At 37.0% G+C, this 17356-nt stretch overlaps 2 protein-coding genes across 2 annotated transcripts; one reads left to right on the plus strand and one right to left on the minus strand.

The window, feature by feature from the left end:
• Window positions 1–58: 58 nt before the first annotated feature.
• On the plus strand, window positions 59–8731 carry LOC104595929 (S-adenosyl-L-methionine-dependent methyltransferases superfamily protein). The gene is made up of 7 exons (XM_010256884.3): window positions 59–433; window positions 509–701; window positions 941–1050; window positions 7137–7215; window positions 7300–7367; window positions 7904–7970; window positions 8302–8731. Exons 1-7 carry the CDS (start codon window positions 203–205, stop codon window positions 8412–8414), a joined length of 861 nt encoding a protein of 286 aa, XP_010255186.1. The 5' UTR covers window positions 59–202; the 3' UTR covers window positions 8415–8731.
• Window positions 8732–14533: 5802 nt separating this feature from the next.
• LOC104595954 (protein JINGUBANG) lies at window positions 14534–16590 on the minus strand. Its single transcript, XM_010256904.3, has one exon. It carries the CDS (start codon window positions 16173–16175, stop codon window positions 14793–14795), a length of 1383 nt encoding a protein of 460 aa, XP_010255206.2. The 5' UTR covers window positions 16176–16590; the 3' UTR covers window positions 14534–14792.
• Between the last annotated feature and the right edge of the window lie 766 nt (window positions 16591–17356).

A 17356-nucleotide genomic window follows, 5' to 3' on the forward strand; every position in this document is an offset into this window, starting at 1 on the left:
TGATGTGCTTAAGAGGATTGAATACCCGTGAGTGCTACAATCATACATCTGATAGATCGATCAAAAACAACCCTTAGATCACGCGTAGTTTGTTAATATAATAGTACCGTGGCCATTACATCTTTGGCAATCGAAACTCTTAAAAATGTGGTTATTTCGATCAAGCCGCTTTCATTTCATGTAGGAGCCGTGAAGTGCGAACATGTCAATCGGTTCGTGCAATAAGTTCGTTAGCTTCTCTCTTGCGCTTTCTCTTCCGACTTTCGTCAAACAGTTAGCGACATCAAAGATAACATTCTGTTATTCCTACAATATTAACCGAAAGTACCTAACCACTACCAGATGTTTCAACTATCCGCACCTTGAAACCCTAAATTCCCGCCAAAAGGAACAAATCTGCATTTACGTTGATGCGCTCCTACAATGGAACCAGGTTATTCCTCTCTCTCTCTCTCTCTCTCATACACACAAACACACTCATACTCAACTTCTGTTTTTGAATCCGCAGCGAATGAACCTCACTGCCGTTAAGGAGACGAGCGAGGTCATGGAAAGACACGTTGAAGACTCGCTTGCAATCATCCCTCCTATACAGAATTATTATCTCTCTAATTGTAGCTCTTCATGTGACAACATTAGCCTTGTTGATGTTGGCAGCGGCCCTGGCCTTCCTGGATTAATTATTGCAATTGCCTGTCCAGGTAATTTTCCAGTTGAATATCCCATAAAATCATTATATATGCTTGTTTTTGGCAAAGTATTTCTACTCTTAATTGATACGAGACCATTGGTATTTCTCAAAGGACAGATTTTCGCTTGCCTTATGCTTAATTCATTTGGTACATTTTCTTGGAGATCCATATATTGCTCATGATTTTAAAGGATTGGTATTTATCTTGGTTTTCTAATCTGGATATCCGAAATTTTGCATTTCTTTAAGGGTGGAAGGTTACTCTTTTAGAGTCGATGAATAAACGTTGCCTTTTCTTGGAGCACGCTGTTGGTCTTACCGGCTTGTCAAATGTGCAAATTCTGCGAGCAAGAGCGGAGGTATTTATGTATATTTTGATATTACCACTATTAGTACTATCACTACCATTACTAATACAACATCTGGGGGTAGTGATGACCTGCTTCTTAGGATGACATTGTGGGTTGTCCTATATTGGAACTGCTGGATCGGAACCTCAAGGTAGGGATTGAAAGGACATTAAAATTTTAGGCCTTATACCAACAGCAATGAAGAATTGTGAGCCGTGTACCTACATCTCTGTATTAGAATCTTTTATCTGCCTTTATGGCAGTGGTGCCTCACTATAATTGTACCATCCTACCCTTAAAAGTCCCACTCCATAGATTTTACTCTAAATAGGATAGTTTGTATTATCTTCCTAAGGAGAACACAATGATGGCATTTGTCCTTTTGTGTTAATTACACAACTTACTGAGAAATAGGAATGTTTGCTTATCTGCCTTTGTAAGTATAAAATATTTGCCTCATCCAAATAGCAATATTGTAAAACGCAGCTCCTTGAATTTTTATGCCAATAGAGTGATGGTTAGATGGGGATCCTCCCCACACTAGGAATTCCATGCATTGAACTCATACTCATATTGGCTGTAGAACATAAAAAATAAATAAATAACATTACGTGATATATGTCTGTGTTTATGGCTTTGTATACATGAATTGTGAATTCAAGATGTGTGGTTCCCATGGTGGGAGCATTCCCATCTGGTCATCAGTCATCACATGTTCTGATAACCATGGAACCCAACTTGAACCATTTTGGTTGAGCAATGGGTGTAACACACTGAAAACTTTTCTAAGAATAATGGTTTTACTGGTTGTCACAAACCCCACCTATGATGGTTGAAGATACAGACAAAAATGTGTTAAAGTAGTGGCTGATATATTGCATGGACTGATGAACTTTTCCAGTGAGAGGGGCCAAGATACACACTAATAGAGCAGTTTGAGAATATTTCAAGATTGTTTCAGCAAAGACTGAAGAAATTGTGAACAATGAAGTTCTCTTATCCTGCTTGTGGGGACAATCTGCATGTATAGCTGTCAGGTTGAGTGTTCATGATCACTAAAAATTTGGTATCATGTACCTCAATTAGAAGAAAGGATTTCTGAATATCCTTAATAAGAGTAAGATATGAAAATGCTCACACAACTTGTCAGTTTGATCCCCTTTGTTATCTTCCATAATTTTTTTGAAGGCTTCTTAATCTACCAACAATTTTGTCTTTGTAAAGTTGTATCTCAACTCGAAGAGTTTACCAAAATCTGTTCCCTCAAACAGAAATAGATAGTGTCTTTCACATAAATTCTGGACTATGACATTGTGGGCTTCAGAATGTCTCTCTCCAGAAAGAATATATGCACTTTGTCTGTCACAATTGCCTTATTGTTGAGTGAAGCAGGCTAAAATTTTGGTATTTATCGTTCATTTAAGTAGACTAAACAAATTGTGTCTCTGTAATTATTATTTTTGTTAATATATTAGGGTAATGTGGGTGCTGCCACTAACCCATTCAATTTTCTCCTATTACGTTCTTCTCTTGATTATTCCATGACTGATTACATGGTATCTGAGCAACAACCTGTCATAGAATAATCAAGTTTCTTTCTTCTCCGTTCATCTTCTTCACTCATCAGTTCGAATCAATCAAGAGGACATACAAACAACCCCTTTGATCTGATCAGCACACCCAAGCTTCTCCTTCTTCTTTCTTGGTTGTAGGACCAAGTCATTTCCCTATTTCTGGGTTGATCCTCATGTAGCTGAAGCATGTAAGAGGATTACAGAAGATATATAAGGAGGTTTTCTTACTTGGTTTTTGGTCTGAACTATGTTTGAAGATTGGTTGATGGCTGGTATGACCAAGAAAGGTACTGGGTGTTGACTGGAAGGCGTTTTTTGTTAGATGGAATTTTTTTTCAAGTGATCAACTTCATGTTTCTTGTTGGCCAAGTGAAAACCAGTGTTGTTTGGCTACCAACCAGGCTGAATGTGCAGTAGTGGTTCGGTGATAGTGTGTATCTACTACGAGTGTGGCAGTCTCTCAAGTAAGTGTTGTTTTTGGTTTTCATTTGTTTTTCCCTACGTTATCTTGGACTGCTGTAGTTGTGAGACTGTGTGTCTCTAGAAAACCAAAAAAAAGGGCCTTTCATTTTTTCTCTTTCGGGTTTGAACTCGCCATCTATTGTGTTTCAGCCATGTCCTCGGAGAGTTCTGTTATTTCAAACTCTTCTGGAGGACTGGTAAGTTCTGGAAGTAGGATGGATGGTGTTGGGTTTCCTGTATCTATTGTTCTTCTTGATGGTCCAATAGTGTGAAGATGTTTGTTGGAGCCAGGGGAAGTTAGGGTACCTCACTGGAAAGACTAAGAAGCCTACTAGTGAAGGGGTTGAGTATGAGAAGTGGAAGCAAGAAAATGGTCTTATTATGTCTTGGCTTACTTCTTCTATTCAGCTTGCACTTAGAAAAAAATTTATGTGGCCTGAAACAACCAAGGAAATTTGGTGACCAAGCAAAGACCACGTATTCAGAACGTCACTTTGCTCAGATCTACCAACTCCATAGTTTTCAAGGTGCCAAGGCGAGGCTAGGCAACTGGGGGGGCGCCTAGTCGCCTAGTCGCTTAGGCAATGAATTTTTTTATGTTAAAAAATAGATCCTAGGGTAGTTCCCTAGGTACCATAACCATATTTCTTTAATAATTATTCATGGTTTTCATAAGAAAAGTATAAATTTCATATTAAAGTATAAAAAATCAACATATTCATGAGAAGAAAAGGAAAAAGGAAAATAAAATTCAAAAAATATAGGGGCTGAACCCTTATTTTTGTTATAGGAAAAGAAGAAAATAAAAAGTATTGGTAGTAGTAGTAGTAGTAGAAGAAGAAGAAGTAGTAGAAGAAGAATATATGGAAGAGGAAAATGTGCTGATTAGATAAAATTTTTAGTTCTTCCTTACTTATCGGTTCAGGTTTTTAAGTCTTTGAGGGTTCAATGCAGCATTTAGCAATGTTTCTGTTGATTAAACCCTAATAAATAAGAAAATAATAAAAAGAAATTAGTATATAAACACACGAAATGATTATTTTAGTTTAATAATGTCTATTTTATAATTATAATCTCAAAAAAGAATGAATAAAGAAGTATCTTATAGTAGGAAGTAGAAAACTGTTAGGCGATTGGGCGAGGCAAGCCTCAAAGGGCGCCTTGTCGCCTTGACAACTATGACCAACTCCAAGTGGAGTCAGCTACATTGAAACAAGGAGTGAAATCCCTTGCTGCCTATTATTCTGTCCCTACTTCAATGTGGAAGGAGCTGGATCACTATAAATCTATAGATTGGAAGAGTGGTGAGGATGCTTCTGCATACAGAAAATTGCTCTCTCAAGAAAGGGTGTTTACCTTCTTTGCTGGTCTGAAACCTGTTTAAGCCTATTCAGGTTCAGGTTTTGGGTTGTAAGGAACTTCTGAGCCTTGAGGAAGTGTTTACTTTGGTGCAGCCAAAGGAAACTAGGAGGGATGTTATGATTTCTCTCAAGGGGGAGCAAGTGGCTTTACTATCTAGGAGTGACAACAAGAAAGGTGAGATTCAAGAGAAGAGAGGAAGGAAGGAGAAGAGAAGAACGTAATAGAAGAAAACCGAATGGGTTAGTGGCGTTACCCACAACACCCTAATATATTAACAAAAATCATAATTATAGAGTGGTCCCTTGAAAGAAGAAAAATTACATAAACCCCCTAGCACCAGAAACATATAAAAACCATCCCTAACAACAATCTTCATCAATTCTTGTCCTTCCATAACAAATTGATCGATTTATTTATTCTGCATTTGATATGATTTTGAAAGAAGAAACAAATAATAAAAAGAAGATAAGAGTAGGCAGGGCCATGATCTTGGAAAGCAGCCTTTAGATTTTTTTTATTGGTAAAAAAGGCATTTAGATAAAACCCTATCATGTAAGGACCAGATTTCTGATAACTTTCTACTGATCAGTACTCGGTAGCAGCTCAAAGGGGAGTGGTAGAATTTAGCTGCAATAAGAACTGGAATATAGCTTGGTGAAATACTTCAATCCATTTTTCTGATATTGAACTTCAATCCATTACAGTCAAGAGTGATCTGAACTCAAATCTGTTTATAATAGGATCAAATAGGGTTGCTATTGTATCTTTTAGTAAAGTTGGTTTGGATGTTGTATCTCAATGTCATTTTCAGATTATTTTATGCATGATAAAATAATTTGATCATTTCAAATTATGGTGGGTGACATGGATCTATATTTTCAATGGAGAAACAATAGTATGGTGTCTATATTTAAGAACAAAGGCAATATATAAAGTTGTAATAACTATTGGGGGTTAAACTTATAAACCACACTATGAAACTTTGGGAGAGTATACTTGAACAAAAATTATGACTTAAAACAAGTGTATCAGAGAACCAATTTGGCTTTATGCTAGGGAGATCAACCATGAAGCTATATTTCTTTTGAGATGATTGATAGAAAAGTTCTGAGAGTAGAAGAAAGATCTTTATATGGTGTTCATTAATCTAGAAAAGGCATATGATAGAGTTTCTAGAGAGATAATATGGTGTTCTTGGAAAAGAAAGGGGTTCAAATGGGTATATAGACCTAATTAAGGATATATATGAGGGAGCAACAACTAATGTTAGAGGACTAGTGGGAAAGACTTAAGATTTTACAGTTACTATGGGTCTTTACTAAGGTTCAGCACTTGGCCCTTCTCTATTTGCACTAGTCATAGATGAATTGACTAAACATATTGAAGAGGAAGTTCCATGGTGCATGTTGTTTGTGGATAACATTGTTTTAATTGATGAAACTAATGAAGGATTAAATGCAAAATTAAGCTTATGGACAAATGCCTTAGAAAGAAGATGTTTTAAAATAAGTAGGACTAAAACAGAGTATATGGCATGTAAATTTAGTAATAATAGGAGTGTAAACCAAGATACACCTAGGATTGGAGACCATGAGATAACTCAATGTGACAAATTCCAGTACCTTGGTTCAATAATTCATAAAAAGGGAGAGATTAAGGAGGATGTCACCCAAAGAATTAGAGCAAGGTGGGAAAAACAGAGGGGTGCATCTAGAGTTTTATGTGATAGGTGAATACCACTTGGATTCAAAATTCTATAAAACAATTGTAAGGCAGCTATGTTGTATGGAGCAAAGTGTTGGGCAGTAATTAAACAACATGTCTAGAAAATGAATGTGGGTAAAATGTGAATGCTAAGATGGATGAGTGGGAAACCTAGAAAGGATAGGATTGGGAATGAGGTTATCCATAGGAACCTAGGAGTAGCTCCAATAGGTGATAAAATGAGAGACAGTAGACTAAAGATGGTTTGGGCATGTGCATAGAAGACCACTAATTGTACCAGTTAGAAGAAGTGATTTGTTACACATTTAAGGGGCCAGAAGAGCTTCGATTAGACAAAAAAGAACATAGGTAGAAGTAGTAAGAAATGATTTAAACACTAATAAGTTAACAGTGGATATGGCATTGAGTAAAACAGATTGGTGAAACAGGATTCATGTAGCCAACCCCATGTAGTTGAGATAAGGCACGGATGATGATGATTCAATATCTGTATTCAATCCTAATTCTGTTCAGATTCAATCCAAATCTGATGGATAAAATTCAATTCAAATTTGAATATTCTTGAAACAAATTGGATTCAATCTGTTTGCAATCCTACTTCAAACCTTTTATAATACTAACAACAACAAATCAATTGCTTGTATCAAGGATTGATTTCATGTTGGTGTAAACAGTAAATTTGTTTGAAATGAACAGCTATCTACAATAAAATTGTATATCTTTTTACATTCCTATGGTGGCTTTCTCATTGTCTACTTGTAGACCTTGTAGTTTGAAATTTGCCACTAAACCAGATCTAGGAAACATATGGCATGTTGTCACATGGGAAAAAGAAAAAACTAGTGACCACGATATTGTTAAGAAATATCAGGTTTACGATTCTTACTTGTTTGTGTTGTCTTTTTTCCTTATTATTTTCTCCTTTCTATTTTTTATATGTGAATCATAATCCAAAGTTTTTTTATAGGACAGAGTGTGGGCCAAAATCTTGACTTCAGGGAAATGTATGATGTTGCAGTAGCAAGAGCTGTAGCAGAAATGAGAATTTTAGGTACCATGTAAATTGGTCATATTAGACTATTAGTGTTCCATTGATTCTTGTTTTCTTGTTGCTGAAAGTTTTTGCTACCTTCAGCTGAGTACTGTCTTCCATTGGTCCGTGTCGGTGGCTTGTTTGTAGCTGCAAAAGGTCATGAGCCTCAGGTATGATTTCATTTCTTTCTCTAGGACTTAAATCACTTGCACTTGTTTCATCCCCATTTTCTTTCAAACTATGCTCATGTACAGCATATTGTGTTGAGATTAGAAACCAAGATACTTGTTGTCCTGTCTGAAACTTACAGTTAGAAACAGTTGGAACTGCAAGTTGAGTTGCCCGATCTGAACAACTTCAACTACATCGGGCTTGGGTTAGGGTTCTGCCATTGAAAATTTAACAATTTCCCAACCCAACCTGACCCAAGTTGCACCCCTACTTATGGTTCCAATCTACCTTCCCCAGTCATTTGGTGTCTGTTTAGTGTCTTTAGACATTAATGGGAGAATATTGTAGATCCAAACCTTCGTATCATTTGTTTCTAGGAACCTAGCTTCACATAATTGAGAGTTATCTTAGTTGATGTCAAGATGGAAAATGTCTTTTGTGTCATGTTTACATGTTTTGTATTCATTTCTTGTAAATGTGAATTAATTTCATAGACAATTCTTTACTTTTTCTGGCTGTCCAATATTTTTCCCAGGATGAAATTAGAAAGGCAGAAAAAGCAATACACTTGATGGGAGCTTCAATATTACAACTTTTCTCAGGTAAGGACTTCTATTATTTCCATTTTTCACATATCATTCTTTGTTATGATGGTATAATTTCTCCCATTGAAAATGAGTTTTAATTAAAGATTACAGTTGACAAGTGTTTCTCATTTGCTATAACTGAAAAGTACTTTCTTTCATTTGCATATGACCATGATTTAGTAACTTTAGCATGGGAAACCAAGGGCTTCTTGTAGTTTTGACCCTTATTACCTGAAACCACCCATCAGATCTGCAAAAGTTCGGGGTAATTTGGATATCCATTAGTAGTTTCAGATCACAAGTTAAGTCATCGAAGTATAACTAATACCTCTTATCCGACATTCAGTGGAATCACATAGCCCACATGGACAGCGAACTGCTATTGTTTGTTTAAAAGATCGCCCCACTCCAAGGAAGTATCCTCGTGATCCTGGTACACCAACGAAGTTGCCATTGTAGATAATTTATGGTTGCCGGGCTTGCTTATTTGTTTCAAGATTCATCCGCTAATGGCATGTTTACTTGGAACCTTGGGATTGGCAAGAAGAAGAAACTTTGTGCTGCTCATGGGTAACAAATCTCTTTGGTCAAATTCTTATTTAAATGTACTTCCTCCTGTCTAATCGTGAAGGCATCAAGTGTTTACAGGTTGTGGTGCTTCTTGTTGCTTCTTATGAGTTCCAAATGAAGTTTATTGTGTCATGAGGATGCTTTTTTGTTGATTTTCCAAGGACACCAATCTTAAGGGATAATATCTACTAGGTCCTGTTGCATTATATCTACTCTCTTGTTGCCCTTCTTTGTTTCCCCTTTTCCCATCTAAGGTGGAAAAGAACACCATCAGCTGCAAAATATACGCTTCTCCCCATTGGAGAGATTCTATTTAGAGTGTATAGAGCAGAGAAAACTGGAGCTAAAGGGCAACCATAATCTTGTATAAGCTAAGCCCTAATCCCATCTTTTTTTTATTACAATTTTCCTTTTTTTTTTTTTGGTTTTTTGTTTTTTTTAGAAGGTCTCTTACTCATTTGAATCCTAAAAATATCCAACGAAACAGGACAAATGTAAAATACAAAGCAATTCTAGGTGGCATATGAGCAACAGCTTTTCTGACATAGTTGAAGGGGAAAGAGTATAGGGTTGGAGAAGAGAACATGGCAAATCATAGGTGTGGACCACTCTAACTTTGATTTAAATTGGTGGATTAAATAATATGCTTTTGCGTACTAATGTTCGGGATTATTATTCAAAAGAAATAAACAAAAACAAGTGCCACGTCAGCAAAAACAAATTGCGAGCTTGAGTTGAATACATAATGTCATTTTAATAGCAATTATGTAGTTTAAAATATTCTTTGATGGGTTAAATAATATAATTTATCTAAATTAGACAAAAAAGAATGATACCGTAAGCAGCTTTTCCTATTAGGAAATTAAAGATAATTGAGTCGTCACTAATGAAGAAGCATGTTTATCCTACTTTTATTTATTATATATAAATAAATTATTTTTTCCAGTTTTGTTTTGGAGTACAGACCCAGTGTCGTAACTCGTAACAAATAACACTATATGAGCAACTACTTGATATTTTACTTAAAAACTTGCTGGGTGTCGATAAAAATATATCCTCTACTTGCATTATTTCACTACAATTTTTGCGACATATCGACCAAGATATCTTCTAACTACGCCCTTCCTCGAAGCAGAACAACCGAACAAGTAATAACTAATAGTAGTGAGTCTTATGTCATGTTCGTATTGGCTGATATGCATCAAATTGGGGGCTTTCTGATATGTCTCTGTAGAGGGTGTATTAGGGTTTTGATCGATTCAGGGGTAGATGGATTTTAAATCGGTTCCTTTGAATCAAATTTAAAAAAAAAAAACTACCAATGTGTCTTTATTGACAAATTGGACATATCGATATTTTGACCCTTACATATAATAGCCTCATTTTGGGACTTTTCGATGTCCAATGGAGATCCAACAGTGAACCTACTGCTGAGCCAACGTGGATAAAACTCAGTTCTGAGTTTTTTGGATCCTCCGGGGGAGTCCCAACAGGAAAGGATATGGTCAACCAACAAGAATATGACTATGCATTCACGGAAGGGATAATCTGGTTACCGTGATAGAGTAATCAAGTGTTACTCGGTGGTCATCCCGAGTCCCAATTGCTTCTTCACCTTCACCAGGGCCTTGTGAAGCTCTAGTCAAGGTTCTAAATTAAACATCAATCACCGCTTATTTATGACAAGTCAATTGTCAATACACCAGTTTATTTGGTGAAATCAAGATTTTTAAAATCGAATTGGACAAGGAACCGTTTAGGGGTCTGGTTCCCAGGCTGAATGACCGTTTGGACCGAACAGACAGATCGTTCTAACAAAAAACAAAAAAAAAATGCCAAAAACCTTTGAATGGTTTGAATGATTTGATCACCTGAATCAGTGATTTATTGATCAAATCAACGATTTTTTGCCAAAATGGCAGTTCTGAGGTAAAACGGAACTGGTCAAGTGACCGGCTCCCAGTTTTTCCAATCTGACCTCCGATCCAATCCGGTTTTGAAAACCATGGGGTGAAACCCAACTCTTTACACATTGCACATTTGATAAAGGTTGGAGTAGATGCCTCATGCTATCTGGTGAGATTTACAATGTATTTCTGTGTTACCTCTCTTCTTACAAGCACTATCAAAGGTTCAAAGTATCGAAATGTACAATACACAAATTGTATTTCGCACAATTCAAATGATGACTCATAGATAGATAGATCCATTTTCAGGTTTCAAGGTTCAAAAAAGAGAGAGCTTAGAAAGGGTATTAATGACTGAAAATGGGTCTACCTATCTTTTATTATTTAATGTATTAGTGGGTTTAAAAGTTTATACGTATCATAAGATATGCAATACTTTGAACCTTGATTCTAGCTCTCATGAATGAGGTTAATAGTTTAAAAAAAAAAAAAAAAAAAAAAAAACAGAAAATATCTAAGTTGACTTGAGACTTTCATTTGGCTCATTTTTCAGAACTAAGTTAAATATTGTGTTTATCAAAAGAGGAAAGAAAATGATAAACCGAGGCTTGAGTTAAAAGGATTTATTAAGGCGGTGTTTGGCATTGGTGCCGTTTTCTGAAAAAAACGGTGTTATGTAGGTGCCACGTCAAAGAAAATGGTGCTGGAAGTAACACTCTCTTGTTTGGTATTGTTTTCTCAGAAAAACATTACTCCAGACCATGCCTTGGAAATCGGGGAAGTGTGGTTTGGAGCAACATCAAATTTGATGTTTTATGGGAAAACAGTGCATTGCTGCCAACAATACAATGACATGGCATCAATGTGGCATCATATTGGATGTTGGATAATAAGATCAATATTGAAAACGTTGCTGCCAGTACTGATACCAAACAAAAACAGTGCTGTTTTCTCAAAAAAAAAAACGCCTATGTGGCAATACTGATTCCAAACAAAAAATAAGCACCGGTTCCAAAAAATATTAAAAACGATACTTACAACTCCACATGCCCAAAACCATTTTTCTCAGAAAATGATGTGGTATTCTCAGCACCAATGCCAAACACCTAAAACATTCTTTTGACCACAATACATGTGTTGAAATGCTATAAAATAATCTAGTGTTTTCATTTTGACTCCATTTTATAAATTAAACTAAATTTAGGCTTCTATAGTTGAATTAAAGCATCTTGATAACCCTCTCACTTCACGTGGCCGAGATACATAGGAAGACAATTCAGAGATTATTAGATGAAGGTAGGTCTCTTCAGAACAGGAAAAGGGTGATAGTTCCAAGCAGTCTTGCCCAATTGAATTACTTCAGAAGGAGAGCTTTTCCCCAAGATCCCATCTCAACGATCATCACATGTGAAAATACCACTTCGACCAGGAAAGAAAGTACATAGATTAGATAAAAGACGGGCAAGGCAAAGTGGATGACTTTTACCTAACTCAACACCAATTTGTAATTAATTAAAAGGTATAATCTTTTGCCTTGAACCTCTTACTGAAATATTAAAGTTAGTTAAAGTGTTTTAGAGTATTATATGAGAAAAGACTCTATTGGTCAGGTATAAAAGGTTTGAAGTGGGATATCTGAGCCCAATCTTGATGAGACACTATAACCGTTTCATTGATATACATTATTATAGTAGTGAATACCAACTCATCAAGGGTTAGAATAGAATAGTGGTGGTACCCTAGAATTTGATTATACATTATTATACTTACAAAAAGCACCTATGTGACAGCATCATAACAGTTTTTGTCCACTTCGTTTTTTTACTTTTTTGCTTTTAGGTCTAATAAGGTGAAATTCATTCAGCAATGCTCAGATACAATCCAAGAAAACGCTCAGTCAACAAGAAAGGCCAAGTGAACAACTGGGTCCACCCAATTACATAATTGATGTAAATGATATATTCATAATAGTGGCCATAATTTTCAATTGCCCCTTTTGTCCTTCATTTTATAAATTTTGTAAGCTTGAGTACTTTCTTATGAAATAATTGTTATTATTATTATTATTAATATAAATAACAAAATGTCAAAGAAGTTGCAGAAAGAGCCGTTTTTGTACCTTGTACTCATCTATTTCATTCAAGGAGATGATGCTATATCAAGTCAATAGGATGAGAAGGTAGGAATGCACTTCTTTCTGGACTGATTAAGGAGGGAAGTAGAATGATGTTACCCGATGATTCACCAAAACAAAATTGCAATGGGAGAGATTGAACTTAGGCCCCGTTTGGTTTGTAAGAATAGGGGTATGGAATCGGAACTGGAATGGCCCATTCCAAGTTGCTTTCTTGGAGCGGGATGGTTTTCACCACCAAATGGAGAACTACATTTTGAGATTAGTTTTAAATTTGTATTATTGTTTTTATTTTGTCATGCTTATTTTTTTTTAGGTTAATTAATATAGTAATCAATGAAAGAATAAGAATTAATATCCTAAATATAAGACGATATAGAAGGGAATTGAATGAGGAGAAATGTAGTAGTTCAAATTATACATTGTGCCCTCACCATTAGAGAGAAATCAAATTCAAATAGGAATATTCTAATCAAGAATAGGATTCAATGAATGTCCATGGGAGTTAATACACCTTAAATATAAGACTTAACGAGAGGATTTAAATGAGGAGAGAAGTGATTAATCAAATTACATTTCTGTCATTACAATCAGAGAGGGGCCAAAATAAAAAATTGAAATTTTTTAGTCAAACAAAAGTTTCACAATATCATTTATACTTTTAAATTTTAACCATAATAGTAGTATGGATTTAATGCATGTAATCAATGTCTGACAATGTTAAATGTAGTATAGATATTCCAAAAGGAAATTAGTATTTTCTTATAGTAAATTAAAATTAATTAATACCAAAAAAGCCTTCCTTTCCATTTTATTAGACTGTCGGGACTTAAATTGAAATAGAAACCTTAACTGGTGTCTTATGTTATCATGATGCTTCTTTTTTTTTTCACAACCCTTTTGAGTCACTTTGAAGGTTAATTCACCTTCACCTTAAATTGCAAAAAGAAATTAAAATGTGAAGATTTATTTGAGCACATTTCTAGAATGGAATAAAGTAAGCAAGCAGCTATAAACATCAACCATCGACTTTGTTTCGTTGAAGGGATGCCACTAAGTGGGGTTTGCTTTTCTAAGAAAACCAATTGTTTCAAACGTTTTAATACATTTTTTTAATGTCTTCTTGGGAGGTTTTTTTTTTTTATGAAAGGAGCCTTCTGCAGATAGGATCAAAAACCCCTTTCTTTTGGGTTTTCAGACCTAATTGATGGAATCTAATCATGGATTCATACCCTTCTCAACTTCTCTATCAGGACTTTGGCAACTGATTTTGGCTCGAGGGAGAAAATATATAAAATATTAATTGGGTTGATTTGGGATGTTAAGTCAAAGTTAAACAATACAAGCATCCCCAAAAAAGTTCAACTGCTATTATGGATTGGAGAAATTAAACAAGGGTTAGGTTCCGTTTACCATATGTAAGACTACCATTGAATTGAATGGGTTTTATACCCTCTGCCGTCCCAGCAGTCAGCCCATCTTCTCATTTAAATAGGAAAGACCGAAAGAGGAATGCTAATCCTAATTAGTAGAACTAGAGACGTACTCACATATGATACCAGTTGAAAGGATCTCAGATAAAATTTTCAGATATTACAAAAGTAGTAAGCAAAAGTGGACTTCTTTTCCCTCAACTTCACCTGCTTTCTCCTTCTATTCATCAATCAAATAAAGCTTGGAGAGTAGAAACTTCTATTTCTCCTACAAAGTTCAAAAATCAACTTAGTGCAAATGCTTAAGGCTTGTACATAGATGAGATATCAAATTAAGAATGGCCCACATCTTGGTCTTTGAGCTATTCCCTGCCTGGTGATGAACAATTGAAATCCATGTACATGGGCATTTCTTACCTAAATAACTTTCAAATTTTGGTTACTAATCACCTTCTATGATAGTGAAAGCTCTGGTTAATTCTTAAAGCATGCATCCATTTATGCCACACATTATGAACATCGGAATTGATCTCATTTCTCAAACCCCTGAATTTGCTCCAGGGAAACTCATAAATTTAAATAGATTTATTATAGAATAGAAACCACCTCTGAACTCCTCAAACAGTCTCACCAAAAAAAAACAAAACTCCTCAAACAGTAAGCCGATAAAGTCAAGCCAAGGGGAAAAAAAGAAGGCTCAGTATACTCAAGCTTATGTACAGATAGTCCATGAGACAGAGGAGAGGACAAATCAATAATAAGATAAGAAGAGCAAAAAGGAAGAAAAAAAAATTCAAAGGGGAACCAAAAGCTGCCAGACCCTGATATCACAGTCCAAACCGCCGCTGTAAACAAGGTAAGAAGCTCCTGAAGAATTGGTGCTGTTAGAACCGTCTATGGAAGCAGTCAAGCACTTGACGGGTCCTCTGTGTCCCTCCAACACTGCCAAACAGTAGTAGCTTTTCTCAGCGCCTCTTCTCCAAATCCTAACCGTTTTATCGGCCGAACCGCTGCATACCAAATCTGACACCACGGCCAAGCACAAAATCGCCTTGGTGTGTCCCCTAAGCGCACCCGCAACCACCATATGAGCACCACCATCGCTGCCGCCTCCGGCGACAACGCCACTATCTTTCTCCCAAACTATGACTGATCTATCGCATGCACCGGAATACAACACAGACCCATCGGTACTAAGAACCAACGCATTAACGGCGGACTCATGCTTCTCCAGTGTGGCCACAAGCAAGTGCTTCTTGTCACCGGGTAACTTCCTCCAGACCTTAATTTTCTTGTCGGCCGACCCAGTGTAGACGAACCCATCACTAGACAAGGCCACTGCGTTGATCGCGTCGTCGTGTGCGTTCCCTACCGACTCCAGACACCTGAAGTCGGACGTTCGCCAGATTTTTAATGTCCGATCCCATGAAACGGAATAGAGGAGAGACCTGTCTCTAGATAAAGCGAGTGCTGATATGGTGTCGACGTGGTGAACCCAGGTGCATTTCTTGTGCCGGCGCACTTGGACATGGTTCTTGGGTGGGAGGAGTCTCATGACACGATCGCTTAGAGTGGGAAGCGTGGCCAAGCGCTTGTACATACCTTGCTGGGTCTCGTCGTTATTGATTCGCCATACGCGGATCTTGTGGTCTTGATGGGCACTGTATAATTTGTCACCGGAGACCACTAGAGACTTCACTGCACCCTTGCCGACGGCAACCACGTTGTTGGTTAAAGACTGTTGGCCATCTGGTTGAGGATCGGATGGGATCCGAGGCCAGGTTCGTATCTCCTTGTCAGAGGAACCGCTGTAGAGAAATTTGCCGGAGAGGACAAGGGAGAACACGTAAGAGGAATGGCCCTTGAGAATGGAGAGGCAGTGATAGCGGGTGGTGGAAGATTGTGGCTGCTGCTGTTGTTGTTGGCGGTGGAATTGTGAGGTGAGGGAAGGAACCGACGACAAGCTGGGTTGAGAAGAGAGAGAGGTGGAGTCCGAGTGAAGGTGGTTAGACTGAGACTGAGATTCTTTATTTGAATGGCAAGTAAAGGGACATGACACGATTCCCATATTTTCAACTTTCAAGCCACAGGATTGGGATTTGGGGTTGCAGAAGAAAGTCAGTGAGACATATATATATATATATATATATATATATATATGTATATATATATACATTTATAAAAGAAGACTGGGGAGCGGAGCTTAATTCTCCCTCAATTTGAGTTGAGAATAGGAAGGAGATAGGCGCATTTTAGCAAAGAAAGTGGAATTTACGAAGAGAGAAGACTCGACTAATTTGGTTTGATTAAAAGGAGGGAGAGAGAGAGTAGAAGATAGAAATATTCAATTTTATTTGGTGAGAATGGGAGTGAAGGGTTGGGAATTGGCTGGCGTCACCGTGTGGGGGGCTTAATCCATCCAACATTGCACCGCTCACGCGTACCATCTGGCTTCTTTCTTTGATCCAATAGGCAATAGCTGTAGCTGTCTATCTACAAGACTCTAGAGAGTTGTAACTTGTACGTAGGAGAGTGGTAATCGGAGTCGGGCCTGGGTTGGTTGACTTTAGAGAGTTCAACCCGAGTTGTTGAACTTCATTGGGTTTGGGATGGTTTGTATTTTTCTTTTTTTTTTTTTTGCTTTTTAGTAAAAAAAATGTTTCTTATTCTAAAATTTCGGCTCGCTTTTTTGCACTGCAAATTTCCAATTGCATTAATGTAAATGTTTAAGAGTGCAAATTGAATGAGTGTAATTTACTTTTGCTTCAGATTTGGTCGTGTTTTATTTGTTTGTATTTGTATTTATACTCTTTAGTAAAATGTGTGGTTCCCAATTCATAGGAAAGAAAACAGGCCAGAGGAGTCATTTATTTGGGGGATTAAGGAAGCAAATTGACATGATCCCCATTTATATAATAGAATCGGGTAGGAGGAAGTAGTGCAAATTTTGCATTAGGTAAGACCAATCACAAATAAATACATGCAAATTTGAACTGCATGTAAAATTTGTATCTGATTCAGAATTGCATTACAAATAAATATGGCTTTAGGATTTGATGAAGGGTGATTTGACCCGACCTAGCAAGGGGGGACACGTGGATACGATCCGCCAACAAAGCAACAACTCAGCAAGGAGAGATTAGTCAATTGGTTGGGAGCTCGGTGATTGGTCACCTCGGTGCAAAACTACCTCGGTATGTAGCAGGTCACCTAGTGTCCCGACCAGTTCATGACATAGGAGTCGAAGTGACGTAATCGGCTCTAGGCGACTCCGAACCTCACAGGATCACGCCGCACGACAGTAAGCCTTATCCTATCCCCGTCTGGATCGGGCGTTAACGATAAGGATCGTAAACT

This window comes from Nelumbo nucifera, chromosome 3, assembly GCF_055504915.1.
Source record: "Nelumbo nucifera cultivar China Antique chromosome 3, China Antique-T2T, whole genome shotgun sequence".
In the NCBI taxonomy this organism is placed as follows: Eukaryota; Viridiplantae; Streptophyta; class Magnoliopsida; order Proteales; family Nelumbonaceae; genus Nelumbo; species Nelumbo nucifera.

What these genes read in the sequence shown, in the direction of transcription:
- LOC104595929 (XM_010256884.3), top strand. Translation starts at nt 203, where the DNA reads ATGTCAATCGGTTCGTGCAATAAGTTCGTTAGCTTCTCTCTTGCGCTT. An exon ending in CGCTCCTACAATGGAACCAG is followed by an intron (nt 434 to 508) that starts GTTATTCCTCTC and finishes TTGAATCCGCAG; the next exon opens with CGAATGAACCTCACTGCCGT. An exon ending in AATATTACAACTTTTCTCAG is followed by an intron (nt 7,971 to 8,301) that starts GTAAGGACTTCT and finishes TCCGACATTCAG; the next exon opens with TGGAATCACATAGCCCACAT.
- LOC104595954 (XM_010256904.3), bottom strand. Translation starts at nt 16,175, where the DNA reads ATGTATATATATATACATATATATATATATATATATATATATATATAT.